Raw genomic sequence first — 16,648 nt, 5'->3', positions numbered from 1 at the left:
CTTTCTGGAGAATTTTTATCATAAATGGGTATTGAATCTTGTTGAGAACTTTTCCTACATCTATTGAGATGATCATATGGTTTTTATATTTCAATTTGTTAATATGGTGTATCACATTGATTGATTTGTGTGTGTTAAAGAATCCTTGCATCCCTGGGATAAACCTCACTTGATCATGGTGTATGATCCTTTTAACGTGTTATTGGATTCTGTTTGCTAGTATTTTGTTGAGGATGGTTGTTCATCAGAGATATTGGCCCATAATTTTCTTTTTGTGTGGTATCTTCGGTATTGATAACAGGGTGATGATGGCTTCTTAGAATGAGTTTGGGAGTTTTCCTCCCTCTGCAGTTTTTTGGAAAAGTTTAAGAAGGATAGGTTTAGCACTTCTCTAATATTTGACAGAATTTGCCTGTGAAGACATTTGGCCCTAGGCTTCTGTTTGTTGGAAGATTTTTTTTATCACAGTTTCTATTTCAGCACTTGTGATTGGTCTGTTTATATTTTCTATTTCTTCCTGGTTGAGTCTTGGAAGGTTTTACTTTTCTAAGAATTTGACCGTTTCTTCCAGGTTGTCCATTTTATTGGCATATAGTAGTCTCTTGTCCGGAGAAGACAATGGCACCCTACTCCAGCACTCTTGCCTGGAAAATCCCATGGACAGAGGAGCCTGGTAGACTGCAGTCCATGGGGTCGCTAGGAGTCGGACATGACTGAGCGACTTCACTTTCACTTTCCACTTTCATGCATTGGAGAAGGAAATGGCAACCCACTCCAGTGTTCTTGCCTGGAGAATCCCAGGGACGGGGGAGCCTGGTGGGCTGCTGTCTATGGGGTCGCACAGAGTCAGACGTGACTGAAGGCACAGAGTCAGACGTGACTGAAGCGACTTAGCAGCAGCAGCAGCAGCAGCAGTCTCTTGTCAGTTATGATCCTTTGTATTTTTGGTTGTCTCTTGTAACTTCTCCATTTTCATTTCTAATTTTATTAAGTCATCTTTTTTTCCCGATGAGTCTGGTTAAAGATTTATCAATTTATTTTTTATTTAATGTTTATCTTTTCAAAGGACGAACTTTTAGTTTTATTGATCTTTGCATTTGTTTTATTTGTCTCTTTCATTTATTTCTCCTCTGATCTTTGTGTTTCTGTCCTTCTACTAACTTTGGAGTTTTTGTTCTTCTTTTTCTAGTTGCTCTAGGTGTAAGGTTAGGTTGTTGATTTGATATTTTTCTTGATTTTTGAGGTAGGTTTGTATTGCTATGAACTTCCCTCTTAGCACTGTTTTTACTGCATCCCATAGGTTTTGAGTTGTGTTTTCATTGTCATTTGTTTCTAGGTATTTTTTTATTTCCTCTTTGATTTCTTCACTGATTGGCTACTTAAAAACTTACTGTTTAGCCTCCATGTGTCTTTTACAGTTTTTTTTTTTCCTGTAATGGATATCTAATCTTACAGCATTGTGGTCAGAAAAAGTGCAATTTTCTTAAATCTACCAAGGCTTAATTTGTGACCCAAGATGTGATTTATTCTGGAGAATGTTCCATGTGCACTTGAGAAAAAAGTATATTCTACAGTTTTGGGATGGAATGTCCTCTGGACAGACCTAGTTAGGTCTGTCTGCTCCAATGTGTCACTTAAGACTTGTTTCCTTATTAATTTTCTTTCTGGATGATATGTCCATTGGTGTGAGTGGGGTGTTTAAGTCCCCCACTATTATTGTGTTACTATTTCCACTATTATAGTTAGCATTTGCCTTGTGTACTGAGATGCTCCTGTGTTGGGAGTATATATGTTTATAATTGTTATATTTCCTTCTTGGATTGATCCCTTGATTATTATGTAGTGTCCTTCCTTGTCTCTTGTAATGGTCTTTATTTTAAAGTCTATTTTATCTGATATGAGAATTGCTATACCCGCTTTATTTTGATTTCCGTTTGCATGGAATATCTTTTTCCAGCCCATCACTTTCAGTCTGTATGTGTTCCTAGGTCTGAAGTGGGTCTCTTGTAGACAGCATATGTAGGGTTCTTATTTTTGTATCCATTCAGCCAATCTTTGTCTTTTGGTTGGATTGTTTAATCCATTTACATTTAAGGTAATTATTGACATGTATGATCCTACTGTTGTTATTGTTTAGTCACTAAGTCATGTCCAATTCATTTGGGACCCCCAGCCCACCAGGCTCCCATCCATGGGATTTCCCAGGTAGGAATACTGGAGTGGATTGCCATAGCCTCCTCCAGCAGATCACCCAACCCAGGGATCAAACCTGCATCTCATGTATTGGCAGACGAATTCTTTACCACTGAGCCACCAAGTCCATGATCCTATTACCATTCATTGTTTGGAGTTTGTTTTTGTAGATCTTTTCTTTCTCTTGTGTTTCCTGTCTAGAGAAGTTCCTTTAGCATTTGTTATAGAGCTGTTATAGAGCTGGTTTGGTGGTGCTGAATTCTTTTAAGTTTGCTTATCTGTGAAGATTTGATTTTCCATTGAATCTGAATGAGATCCTTGCTGGGAAGAGTAATCTTGGGTGTAGGGCTCTTCTTTTATCACTTTAAGTGTATCCTGCCACTCCTTTCTGGCCTGCAGAGTTTCTGCTGAAAGATCAGCTGTTAACCTTATGGGGATATGTGGTTAATTTTCGTTAGTTTGATAAATATGTCTTGTCACCGTTCTTGGGTTTATCCTGTATGGGACTCTGCATTTCTTGGACTTGATTATTTCTTTTCCTCTCAGGGAACTTTTCACTTATAATCACTCCAAAAATTTTCTCAGACCCTTTTTCTTTTCTTCAACTAGGCCCCCTATAATGCAAATGTTGGTGAGTTTAATATTGTCCCAGAGGTCTCTTGAGATTCTCAATTCTTTTCATTCTTTTTCCTTTAGTCTGCTCTTCAGTAGTTAGTTCTACCATTTTATCTTCCAGCTCACATACTTATCTGTTCGTCTGCCTCAGTTATTCTATTAATAATTTCTTCTAGAGTACTTTGGGCTTCCCAGGTGGCATTAGTGGGAAAGAACCTGCTTGCTAATGCAGGGACAAAAGAGATGTGAGTTCAGTCCTTGGGTTGGGAAGAGCCCCTGGAGGAGGGCATGGCAACCCACTCCAGTAGTCTTGCCTGAAAAATCTCATTGACAGAGGAGCCTGCTGGGCTATAATCCATAGGGTTGCAAAGAGTCTGACATGACTGAAGTGACTTAACATACACAGTATTTTTAATTTCAGTAATTGTGTTGTTCATTACTGTTTATTCTTTATTTCTTCTAGGTCCTTGCCAAATGTGTTAAAAGAATCTTGCATTTTTTCCTTTCCATTTTTGAGATTTTTGGGTCATGTTTACTATCATTACTCTGAATTCTTTTTCAGGTAGTTTGCTTATTTCCTCTTTGTTTTTGCAGCCCCATCGTCTGTAGGTCTTGTGGGTTTTTACCTTGTTCCTTCAACTCTGCAATATTTCTCTGTCTTTTCATTTTGTGTCATTGTGTTTGAGGTCTCCTGTCCTCAGGCTATAGGGTCATAGTTCTTGCTTCCAGTCTCTGCCCCTGGTGGGTGAGGTTGGTCCAGTGGCTTGTGTAAGCTTCATGTTAGGAGGGGCTTGTGCCCGCATTCTAGTCAGTGGAAGTGAGTTTTTTCCTGTTGGTGGGCAGGGCTGTGTAAGGTGGTATGTTTTGGGGTATCTGTGGGCAGCCTGCCTGCTGCTGCTTGGGATTGTGTTCCTGTCTTGCTTATTCCTTGGGTGAGGCACCCAGCACTGGGTGCTGCCAACAGTTGAGTGGTGCTGGGTCTTGGATTTGGATGGAGGCTTTTGTGGGAGTTCTCACTGATAATACTGCTTGAAATCAGGAGTACTTTTGTGGTCCAGCGTCCTGGACTCAGCACTCCCACCCAGAGGCTAAGGCCCAACTTCTGGTTAGTGAACCAAGACCCCATAAGCCGTTTGTCATGGCAATAAAGGGGATTTAAAAAAAAAAAAAACAGAAAATGAACTCCAGACAAATGGTAAAAGCAAAATTAGACAAGCAGAAACAAAAACAAAAGAGCACACATACACACACACGAAACTAAAACAGAAAGCAAACTACAAGAGAGCAAGCCCACAAACGAAAGAAAGCAAAAATGAAATCCACCAATTAAAAACAAAACTAAAATACAAAACAAAGCAGAACCAAAGCAGAGTGCCAACTGAGGAATAAAGCAAAGGAAAAAAAGACAAAAATGGTAAAAGAAAAAGAAATTCAGAAAAGCAAATTTGAAATAGAAGTATATATAAAAAAAAATCTGTATATATTAAAACAACATCAAAAAAAAGATCCAAAAAGAGCCAAACAAACCCCAAAAAGAAAACAAAAAACAACACAAAATTTTCAAAAGACAGTGTAGCAGAAAGCCAAAGTAGAAGTAGAAATATATAACAGAAGTAAAAAGTATGGTTAAAAAAAAAAATCCCCAAAGCCTGAATATAAATACTAATAATAAAAACAACAACCACAACATCAGAGAAAAAGGAAAGGAAAAAACCCTAGAAACCCAGAACCAACAGCAGGAGTCTCTCCCCTGCTTCAGCTCCCCGACCCCTAGAGGCAGGTCTGGTCCTGTGTGCTCTCCTCCCCCTTCCTTCCATCCTACCCAGTCACACACAGATCTGTACGGTCCTTTCCTGTGGCCAAGGACTCCTAGTATTCAGCCAGTGTTCTGTGAGAACTGAGGTATCTCTAGATGTACTCCTGATCCATCTATGTACAGAGATGTATTCCACATCCACCTACTTTTCCACCATCTTGGTTCTCCCACTTTTATTTTTTTTGAAAGAATATATTATAATTTCTGGTTTATCACATTTTGTTTCAGTTTCTACAATTACAGATGCATTTGTTGATCCCCTGTGATCAAATGTATTCACATCAAGTATATGTGAAATATATTTTAACTTGAGTTTCCTTGTTTCACCCACGCTGATCTTATGGACTCTTGGTGTTTTTCATTCTGGTATTTCTGTAGCTTGGCTGGGCCTGATCAGCAGCATTGCTGCTGTCCTTTTATCCATTCAGCCACCTGCCTTTCCAGAGTGGTAGGTGACAGAGCTGCAGGCTGAGCCCAGTTCTCCTTACCCTTAATCTAGTGATACTTCCGTGATATCACACTGCCTCGGCTCTGGGGACTCAAGCCATTTTCTCTGTGATTTACTCTTAGCCCGTAGCCCACTTAAGAGTGCTTAGACTTTCTTTAAGATGTCAACAAGTTCTCTCAGTAGCTTTGCTCTGGCAATCCAGCCAGAAAGCAGTAAAACTAGCTGGGTTGCTTTGTATGGCTAGGTCAGGATGACCCAGGCCATGCAGAACCATTCTATACCCATATTTTTCACGTAGACACTTAAAAATCTATTAAAAACTGGCTTTTCATCTTGGAGTTACAGCTCAGTTACTTGGTGCAGAATCTTGAACATTGGGACTGAATGATTATGTTTGTTGCCTTGAGAAAGTCAACCTTTGTGTATAGTTTAAATTTCCTGTAAATACTTGTTGCTCTTGTTTAGTCTCAAAGTCATGTCCGACTTTTTTGTGACCCTGTGGTCTGTAGCCCGCCAGGCTCTTCTGTCCATGGGATTTCCCAGGCAAGAATACTGGAGTGGGTTGCCATTTCCTTCTCCAGGGAGTCTTCCCAACCCAGGGATCAAACCCATGTCTCTCGCTTGGCAGGTGGATGCTTTACCACTAAGCCACCTGGGAAGCCTGTACGTACTTATACATATTTACTAAATGGACTGAAATAAAGTTTCAGTAGCGATTGTCATCCATCATTTATTTACCAAGAAAATTTTTGAAAATGGCACTTCTGAGAAAGTGAATGTCTGGATACATAATTCAGTTTCTAATACTAGCAGATCAGAGACCAATTCATAGAGTCATTATCCATTTCTTTCCCTTTTCTTAGTTATGGAAGATGATTGGGGAAACTAATGTTCTGTTTCCCTAAGTGTTACAAGTAATTATGATTTAACACTCTTAAGTATGGCTTGTATATAGGACAGCGACGAGAGCCATTTCCTGAGAGAGTATATAGATTGTACAAAAAGATATTCTTACAACTCCAATTTGTTTTTATTTTTTATATTTAACAAAAGGCTTCATTCTTACTAGATGCCCAGTGAGTATTGAACATTTACTAAATATCAGTTACTACCTGAGCACTTTGCATTTATTACCTGCTTAAACTAAGTATACAGTATGGCTTACATTTGTCAAAATTCAGATTTTGTGACATACAATGCCAGAGACTTTGTGATATAGGATTCTGCATAAGAACAACCAACTGTTCATTTTTTTCCCGTAAAATCTCTTAAAGTAAAGCAAGGGTATAAAGTTTTCTGGACAGAGAACATCTTTAACATTATGAATAAATAATTGTTAAATATCAAATTATTTTTTAAAGACTTCAAACTAATGTCTATGAATCTCTCATAGCTAAAAGGCTGTTAATTTTTAAATGTCACTTAGAATAGTGTGTCAGAATAGAAGTTGTACTGTGTATTATTTAAGATAAGCAAATTTTACTTTGAAATACTAACTTTGATGGATTAAACTTTTTTTTTCAAAGCTTTAGGCAAAGTAATATGTTACTTTGGAAATAACTGAAAACAAGTAACCCCCTTTTTTTGAGGTCAAAATTCCTAATTAAAAGAATGAAAATATATTATTAGAAAATGTGAAATAAATAGCATCTAAATGATCTAATTTCCCCAGCTTCCTCGTTTTTTTAGTAACAGAAGGGTTTCATTTCTGAGTTTGAAGCAACACCGTATTCCTGTGATCTGTATTTTATTATGTTTTCTATTAGGCTGATTTGAATCACATAATCTCAATCTTCTGAGTGAAATTATTTGCAATTTACAAAAGTCATCCATTTGCCAGTCTTTTTAAAGGCACCACTTGTTTGAAGGTGTGGAATCTTACGGAGTCTTAGACCTTGGGTACCAGCTGACTACACATAAAAATTACTAATTCTTACACAGATAGAGAGGGTGATGGCCAGATTGCTTTTAGAATAAATGAGAGATGAAGGTCACATGAAAGAAGGCAGAAAGCATAAAATCTTCTTCACTGTGTCAGACCCCTCCTCTGTCCTTTCTGCTCATCTAACTGCAGAGCCTTTGTTAATGCTCCTGGCCTGGGCACACTGTCTTAATTAAAACATAAGAACAACTTTCTTTTCTTGGTGGGAAAGAAGCTCATTTTTAATACAAGGTATTTTAACCCTGTCCACATTGTGCAATGGCACGTCACTAATTCACGCCGACTTCGTCTTTTTCAGACTGTCACGAGCTGGGCTACATAGTCCAAACCCCCAGACGAAACCAAACTTTCCTCCTTGAAGGAGGAACTTAGTGTGTGCCTGACACTTTTCTTCCCCACATTTTTGCACATTTTGATGGGAAGACATAGAGCCATTCTAAAGGATGATGGTAGATCTTGGAGACAGAAAGGCTTCAAAATAGCTATTCTTGGAGAGTTGCAGGATATTATAAGAAGGGTTGGTAGTGGTGGTGTTCAGTCTCTAAGTTGCATCCAACTCTTTGCAGCCCTATGGACTGAAGCACCCCAGGCTCTTCTGTCGTCTACTGTCTCCCAGCTGCTGCTGCTGGGCTGTCACTTCAGTCGTGTCTGACTCTGTGTGACCCCATAGATGGCAGCCCACCAGGCTCCCCTGTCCCTGGGATTCTCCAGGCAAGAACACTGGAGTGGGTTGCCATTTCCTTCTCCAATGCATGAACGTGAAAAGTGAAAGGGAAGTCGCTCAGTCATGTCTGACTCTTTGTGACCCCATGGGCTGCAGCCCACCAGGCTCCTCCGTCCATGGGATTCCCCAGACAAGAGTACTGGAGTGGGGTGCCATCGCCCTCTCCCATTAAGTCTTCCTAAAAACTATAAAGTAAGCACCATTTCTATTCCATGCGAAATTGAGGTCCATGAAAGTTAAATCTTAGAGCTAGCAAGCAGCAACATGAGAACTGCAACCAGTCACTCTGGTTCCATTCTGTACCTTTAACTATTTTCATGCAGTGCTTCAGTAGAATCGAAATTTGATTTCATCCTGTTAACAAATACTGGACTTCATAGTAGCTTTAGATTATGCAACAATGGACAGGATGGACATGCTTCTTGCTCTTCAGAATTTTTTAGCTCATGAACGCCTCACTGTCCAGAACCTCGGCATGGGATGGAATCTGTGAGGGCACCTGTATTAATCCTCCATCATGCATGAATTCCTTGCACGATGATGGAAAACTCAGCCTCTCATGAGGCAGCTGATTCCTATTTCAAGGCAACTGTAGTTATTGAAGCGTTATTTCCTTTAATAAAAATGGAGAGCTAGAAGGTGCTGTTAATATTCACAGAGATTAGCTTGCAAAGAACTTAACTGTAAGTGTCACTGTCTCAGCATATTTTCTTTGTGGAAAAGACTATAAACTTTTACTTAGTGAGACTTTCCTGCTTCACTTAATCAATGTGGCAGCAACTTGTAGCACGATACAGTAAAATATTGTTATAGCAAGAATTTCCCAGCTCGTAGAAACTCAAGGATTTCTGTATGAGAGACACTGATCGTTTCCATATGATTTCATCTTTTGGAGCAGTTCTTGTTTCAGATGGCAAAAGCAGATTGAATTTTTCATTGGTAAACAATTTCACATCTACACTAGGTGGCAGTAGATAAAAGAAAATAAGGCGTCTGCAAGCACTTTCTGGACAGCTAAGCTCACCACTGAAAGGAACGCAAGTCACCTCAGGTTTCTTATCTTTGCTTCAACTCTGGACCCAGAGCTGATGGGAAGGAGGCTGTGTGTTCTGCTCTGTGGAATGGCCAGAAAAAACCGAGGCGGCCAAACAGATTGTCTTGTACGGTTCTGATTCCTTCTTTATTGCAGTATGGGGATTATTGGGTGTGTACCCCTCTGCCTGTAACACAAGTGGCTGGATAAATGTAAATACTTCATAATGTTTCCAAAGCTACAGCTGTACCGAGCAAACACGATACTGCTTTTGAAATCATTCCACTCCTCTTAACCACGGGTTCAGCCCCTATCACCACAGCCCCTGACTGCTGCAGTGTTCTCCTCACTGTTACATCCCTACTTTATTCTGGATACTCTACGTTTCCCGCCAGCATAATCTTTCTAACGCACATTTTAGTCTCCAGTTTTTCTGTGCCTCCCCAAATGCCTTCACCCGTCACAGTTTGACCCTTGCCACCCTCTCTCGTGGCCACCTTGTGCACGTTTGTGTCAGCATTCTGCCTCTGTGCTCGGGGAGGCCCATAACCTCATCTCTGTCTCTCTCTGCTTTTGTTTTCGTAACTTTTCTAAAGAAGTCATCTTAAGCTCTCTTTTCCCCATGGGAAGCCTTTCTCAGTCAACAGCCCCTTCCTGAGGTTCGCCAGTACTCTCATTGTTGGTAGCATTTGTTTGATACCAAGTTCTGCTATCTTGGTTGCCCTTTGTTTATTTCTTTGTATTCATAATGTTTAGTGTAAATAATTAGTGACCTTGTGGTTTCTTTCCTGTTTTGTTTTTTTTTTTTTCCAAATTCTGAAATAATCTTCCTCCGAAGTAGTCACCACTCTATTATTCTCTTGCTTTTCTTTTAAATTTTACTATATATGTTTGAATCAATAATTAGATATTATTTAATTTTGGACAGTTCTAAACTTTATATAATGGAATCATACTATGTATATTTTTATACAACCTGCTTTTTTATTTAACATTAAAATCCTGAGATTTGTATGTATGGATTCTGAATTCATGCTTTCATATGTTGTTACGCATAGTTGTATTTCATTCATTTTCACTGCTGTATAGGATTCCAATGAATTTAAGACAGAAATTCCCATGATTATGTATCTGTTCTACTGTAGATAAACATTTGGGGATTTCTGATTGTGGTTTGTTTCTTGAATTTATTTATTTTATTGACAGTTGATTTACAGTGTAGTGTTAGTTTCTCCAAGATTGTGGTTTTTGTTTTTGCCATTACAAAAAATGCTCTATAAACAGGGTCAGCACACCACTGAGCTTTCTAGCTTTTGTAACCTGATAGGTAGTAAGTGGGATTTTGCTTTACTCTTCCCTTTTCTAATTACTACTACTGTTTCTGAAAATCTCTTCATAGTCTAGATAACTGTTAGGTTTCCTGTGATGTTTTCTTAGGAATTTTCACATTGATTTGTAGGTTTTTCCCTATATATTTTAGATATTTGTCCTTTTCCAGTTTCAAACATAGTATCTCCTCCTGTTCCATTATCTGATTGTTAACTTTATGGTATCCATTGTGAAACAGAAATCCTTAATATTGGTGTAAATAAGATGGACCCATTTTTACCTTTTTCGGCCTTATGGCTTTACTTTTGCAGCTTTAGTTTAAGATATTCTTCTCTACCCCATGTCAGAAAGACATTTTTACACATTTACTCCTATTAACTTTATAGTTTTAATATACCATTTAGGTTTATAATTTATCTGCTGCCCATCTTTTATGACATGTTAGGGATCTATTTAGTGAGCCTGTGTCTCAGGTACAAGTCATCCTTCCTCTACTGATTTGTGGCACCATTTTTATTTTGTATTTGTTTTTCATTTATACAGGACTTTGCTTCTGAGCTCTTTATGGTATAACTTGCAATAAACTTCTCTAATATCTTCACATGATTTTATTTTTCCATAAAGGTCTTATGCATCTTGGTTTTTCTCTGATGTATTTTTAAATTTTTATAATATTGTAAATTATGATTTTTAAAAATTTACATTTTCTGTGTACTAAAGTGCAGACATGTAATTGATTTTGTGTATCAATTTTGGATCTAGTAAACTCTCTTGTTAGTTTTAATGATTTAGTGGTAGATTCTTTTGTGATTTCTTTATAGATGATTATATATGAATAACAATTTTTATTTCTTCTGTTCCAATTCTTACATCTTAATGCTTTTATTTCCTTTTCTTGTCTTACTGAACTGGCTAGGATTTTTTTCTGCATCTTTTAAGGTGGGTCATTTATTTTATTTTTAATAGCCCTTTCTAGGTGAATCCCATTGATTTTCAAATGTAAAAGCAACTTTTTATTCGTGGGATAAATTCAACTTGGCCACAGTGATCTTTTCTTATATACTGATAGATTTGATAGGCTAATATTTAAAAATTTTGTATCCATGCTAATATACAAATATATTTAATTTTAGAATATATTAGGAAATACCCTCTAGATTGTTACAAATGGCATCCAATTTCTTATGGTATAAAAATCTAATATTAGCCTTTTTAATGTATATATGCAGATTAATCCAAAGCTTGATGTAATCGATTTGCAGACCTCTACTCCCCCTGTTGTGGACATCCTTTCTTTTGATTCTACCACAGTAAGTTTCCTTTGGCATTTAAGTGGTATTTAATTGTTTGGCATAATCCATTTTCCTTAAAAAGTGTGTGGGAGAAAAGATTGTAAAATTGACTTAAGTAGCCTAACAGTTTAGAAAAAACCTTGTATGAAAAGTCAACTTACAATGTGTCTAAATTGCCACCAGGGGGAGCAGTACCAGATTCCAGAAAAGTAGTTTGAGGACCTTGAGGGCAGGAGAATCCATGCTGTCTCACCTCCTCTTAAGGTAGTCCACGTGACATTTCACGTGCTGTTGGAGAACAGATTTCCTTTTTTCCTAATTGCCTTTCGGAGGTGCTAAACTTACTTCTGTTCTCCTTAGAGCTGTAAGAAAGGTAGTCATTTTCCTTTGTTCATCTCTCTTGATGGATAATCCAAAAATTAAGGTGTATTTGCATACATGCAATTTATCAGTGTATCCGAAGTCTTAAAAAATTGAGGGTTTTAGCCTTTCACTTTGAGTGTGCTTAATCTTTGCAAGGCAGATCATTTCTGCTATCAATTCTGTTAGAGCAAAACTAGTCCTAAAAACAAATGGGAGGAATGGCATAGTCTTTGGCAACACTACTGAAATAGTGTCAGTATAGTTAAATATTGGGGGTAAATTATTCATATGTGGCCAAAAAAAAGAAAACAAGCAAGACAAACCCTTGACATTACAATATTATAAACTTTCCAGTAGATCTCAAGAATTGTATTTATTGTCGAGGAATTCTGCAGAGAACTAGTCTATCCTGAGTCTATCCTGTGTCAGAAAGAAGTCTGCTTATTAAAGGGTCTTTTAGGGTGAATTCCATGCACAAAAGACTCCCAGATCAGCCATAAGAAGTTCCAGAGACAGGAAATCAGCTGGAGGGTCAGCCTAGGGGCTGGTTGTCAAAGAGAATCCCAAGAATTTTTGGTAATTTTCCAGGTGGTGCTAGTGGTAAAGAGCCCACCTGCCGGTACAGGACACATAAGAGATGTGGGTTCAGTCCCTGGGTCAGGAAGATCCCCTGGAGGAGGAAATGACAGCCCACTCCAGTACTCTTGCCTGGAGAATTTCTTGGGACAGAGGAGCTTGATGGGCCCTATAGGGTCTATAGGGTCACAAAGAGTGGGACGCGACTGAAGTGACTTAGCACGCATGCACTAGGACCTCAAGCAGGTCTGTGGTCTTATCTCTTACAATGTTCATGTTTACAAAATAAACCTGTGAGCATTCCTGCATTAATAAGTTATTTATGAGATTAAAAATTAACTAGACATCAAATTCTTGCCACAGTGCTTAGCTTATAGTAGGTGCTCAATACATTAATGTTCAATGAATTACTCAAAAGGCCCGCTGTTGAAATTTATAAATTCTGATGAGTTGAGTTTTTGCCCCAGTAGTGAGAGGAGCAAAAGATAAGTGGCTTTTGAGATGTGCTGCCTTCCTGTGAGGTAGTTGGTAGACTAAAATTGGATATTTCTGTCCTAGAAGATACAAGAGATCATCAAAAGTCTTTGGTCTGAACTTTGAGACTCACTGTCCTTGCCAGTACCCTTCAAACTTTGCAAAGCCTCATGACCTGAGGAATCCTGGTGTTCTTGATAGTATGCTATGGAGATGCGCATAAATTCCAGCTAGCAAGAGATGGCAGGCTGTCTGTCCCTGGATGGTGTTGCAGAAGCATCAGAGTCAAGTGTCTACATTATGGGACCGTAACTCAGGAATGCCAGGGCTTCCTGGTGGCTCAGATGGGTAAAGAATCTGCCTGCGTTGCAGACCTCGGTTTGATCCCTGGATCAGGAAGATGCCCTGAAAAAGAGAATGGCTACCCACTCCAGTATTCTTGCCTGGAGAATCCCATGGACAGAGGAGCCTGGTGGGCTACAGTCCATGGGATCACAGAGTCAGACACCGCTGAGCAACTGACTCAGGAATACAGAGTAGGTAGGACCTCAAGACGACAATTCTTTTTTTTTCCCAAATTGAAGTGTAGTTGATTTACGATGTTATGTTAATTTCTGCTGTACAGCAAAGTGATTCTGTTATATACATATATACATTTTAAAAATATTCTTTTCCATCATGGTTTATCACAGGGAATACAGTTTCTGTGTTACACAGAAACCTGTGTTTTTATCTTGTTATTTTATCCACCCTACACACAATAGTTTGCATCTGCTAACCCCAACCTCCCAATCCATCTCCCTGCCTTGGCCATCACAAGTCTGTTCTCTATACTGCTAAGTCACTTCAGTTGTGTCTGATTCTGTGCGACCTCATAGACGGCAGCCCACCAGGCTCCCCCGTCCCTGGAATTCTCCAGGCAAGAACACTGGAGTGGGTTGCCATTTCCTTCTCCAATGCATGAGAGTGAAAAGTGAAAGTGAAGTCGCTCAGTCGAATCCGACTCTTTGCGATCCCATGAACTCAATACAATCCCATGGACTGTAGCCCACCAGGCTCTTCTGTCCATGTAATTCTCTAGGCAAGAATACTGGAGTGGGTTGCCATTCCCTTCTCCAGGGGATCTTCCCAATACAGGGATTGAACCTGAGTCTTCTGCATTGCAAGCAGATTCTTTACCAATCTGAGTTACCAGGGAAGCCCACTAATTTCGTGGTAAGTATTTCTTAATCTGTCATCTCCTCTACATATTGGCTGCTTTTCTTTTGCTTCTGCACAACAAGTCAAGCATAATTGTAAAGGATATTTGTTTCTATTCTGGCATAAAGCACTAGTGTGGTGTGAACTTTGCATGTGATTATAATTTAAAAACCCAGAGAAATGTTGGAAGCCAAAAAAAAAAAAAGCCGTATTTAAGGTGGTTTTTGTTATTGTGGTTACTATTTATTTTAGAGATTTGTTTGGTTTTTGCAGACTGGAAGAACATTTCTTTAGAAATTCATTTTCATCAAGATGAGATATAAAAAGATTACTCTTTAAAACCTAATTTGTGAAATTTATTAATAGGATAAAGGCACACTGTTTATGATATAAGAAATAATTGGCTTCTGTTCCTGTTTCGACTTGATTTAATATTACATTCAGGCAGATTTCTAGATCTTAGTGTATTGATATCTGTGCTCTGATGCCTTCTTACAACAGAGAAGAAATTATGGGATACAGTGTAACAGCTGGTATCTTTGTGGCTTGCACTTGTGTCTCTAATGCCAGGCAGGAAATTTGATACAATAGTTCAGGATCAAAATAAGCTGTTCCCAATCTGCATTTTTAAAGCTTTGTTGATAAAAAAAAATGTTTCTGTAAAGGCTGTCACATAGACATAGTTTAAAAATGATCTCAAACTTCTGAATCTTATTCCAATTACATTGTCACTTGTTAAATTCTGATCTTCTGAAGATTATTTAGTTCAAGATTCTCACTGAGTATTTTAATGTTTTCATTTATTCTTTAGAAATAGACCAAGATTTTGTCATCAAAATTATACAGAGCCATTCAACATTAGGTTGACATGTGGTGTGGCTACATCCTCAGCCCCTCCCCTCACTAGGCAAGCAAGACAGGAATTTCTCTGTTGTTGTTCAGTCACTCAGTTATGTCCAACTCTGTGACCCCTTGGACTGCAGCACACCAGGCTTCCCTGTCCTTCACCGTCTCCTGGAGTTTGCTCAAACTTACATCCACTGAGTTGGTGATGCCAGCCATCCCTCTCATCCTGTTACCCTCTTCTCCTCTTGCCTTCAATCTTTCCCAGCATCAGAGTCTTTTCCAATGAGTCAGCTCTTCGCATCAGGTGCCCGAAGTATTGGAGCTTCAGCATCAGTCAGTCCTTGCATGAATATTCAGAGTTGATTTCCTTTAAGATTGACTGGTTTGATCTCCTTGCTGTCCAAGAGACTCTCGAGAGTCTTTTCTAGCACCACAATTTGAAAGCATCAGTTCTTTGGTGCTCAGCCTTCTTTGGAGAAGGCAATGACACCCCACTCCAGTACTCTTGCCTGGAAAATCCCATGGACGGAGGAGCCTGGTAGGCTGCAGTCCATGGGATCGCTAGGAGTCGGATACGACTGAGCGACTTCACTTTCACTTTTCACTTCCATGCATTGGAGAAGGAAATGGCAACCCACTCCAGTGTTCTTGCCTGGAGAATCCCAGGGACGGGGGAGCCTGGTGGGCTGCTGTCTGTGGGGTCGCACAGAGTCGGACATGACTGAAATGAATTAGCAGTAGCAGCAGCCTTCTTTATGGTCTAGACATCACATCCATACACGACTACTGGAAAAACCATAGCTTTGACTATATGGACCTTTGTGCCAAAGTGATGTCTCGCTTTAAAAAAAAAAAAAGAAAGAAAACTACATATTTATTTTACTTATTTGGCTGTGCAATGCAACATACGGATTCTAGTTCCCTAACCAGGGATTGAACTCACACCCCCTGCATTGGAAGCTCAGAGTCCCAGCCACTGACCTGCCAGGGAAGCGTGATGTCTCTGGTTTTTAACATGCTGTTTAGGTTTGTCATAGCTTTTCTTTCAAGGAGCAATTGTCTATATAAAGTGGCATTTCTTAAAAATACTGACTAAGCAAAATTTACTTAAAATACTAAGATTACTAAAATTGTTATTTTTAGATAAACTATATTCCTAGGTTTTGATGTATTTTATTATTTTTTTTCCCAACAAATGACCGCAATGGAATTGTCGATCTTGCTCATGTTCCATTGATTGACTATCAAAACAATGGACTCTTCTCAGACAACTGCATTTCTCGTTTTCTCTCTGGGAACTGTGTAGAGTATGAACATAATATATGCCTTTCTTTAGAATTAGGGACAGTTTCCGGGTTAAATTTACTTAAATAACTGAGAATCGACAATTGCATTACAGGAGAAAATCAAAGTCTACAGTCTCTTTTCTTTGCTCCATCAGTCAAAATATTTAAAGCCACACTGCATGGAGGCATCACATGATATCCTGAAGACAGGATGTCAGGGTGTCTGCCTGACCTCAAGAAACTTATAACCTAGGTAGAGAGAAAACACAATATAAGTGTTGGTTTCAAAATACTAGATGCCAAGAGTGCATACTAAGTTGCTTTGCTGCTGCTGAGTCGCTTCAGTCATGTCCGACTCTATGCGACCCCATAGACGGCAGCCCACCAGGCTCCCCCGTCCCTGGGATCCTCCAGGCAAGAACACTGGAGTGGGTTGCCATTTCCTTCTCCAATGCATGAAAGTGAGAAGTGAAAGTGAAGTCGCTCAGTTGTGTCCGACTCTTAGCGACCC

The 16,648-nt window shown here is 39.0% G+C and overlaps 1 protein-coding gene across 5 annotated transcripts in view; it reads left to right on the top strand.

Moving 5' to 3' along the window:
* Positions 1–16,648, top strand: part of POC1B (POC1 centriolar protein B) — a 104,799-nt gene that overhangs the window by 56,799 nt on the left and 31,352 nt on the right. For 3 of the 5 annotated variants that reach the window (XM_061415711.1, XM_061415709.1, XM_061415710.1), the window contains one exon: positions 11,330–11,410. The exons of 1 other annotated variant lie outside the window; for it this stretch is intronic. In XM_061415711.1, the coding sequence (XP_061271695.1) occupies positions 11,330–11,410 (81 nt within the window). Of the gene's footprint in view, positions 1–11,329; positions 11,411–12,889; positions 15,371–16,648 lie in introns of those variants that run through there. One more of the 5 variants, XM_061415713.1, reaches the window with a different exon arrangement.

This window comes from Bos javanicus, chromosome 5, assembly GCF_032452875.1.
Source record: "Bos javanicus breed banteng chromosome 5, ARS-OSU_banteng_1.0, whole genome shotgun sequence".
Lineage (NCBI taxonomy): Eukaryota > Metazoa > Chordata > Mammalia > Artiodactyla > Bovidae > Bos > Bos javanicus.
Note: the sequence above shows the minus strand (reverse complement) of the source record. Positions and strands in the feature narration are given on the sequence as shown.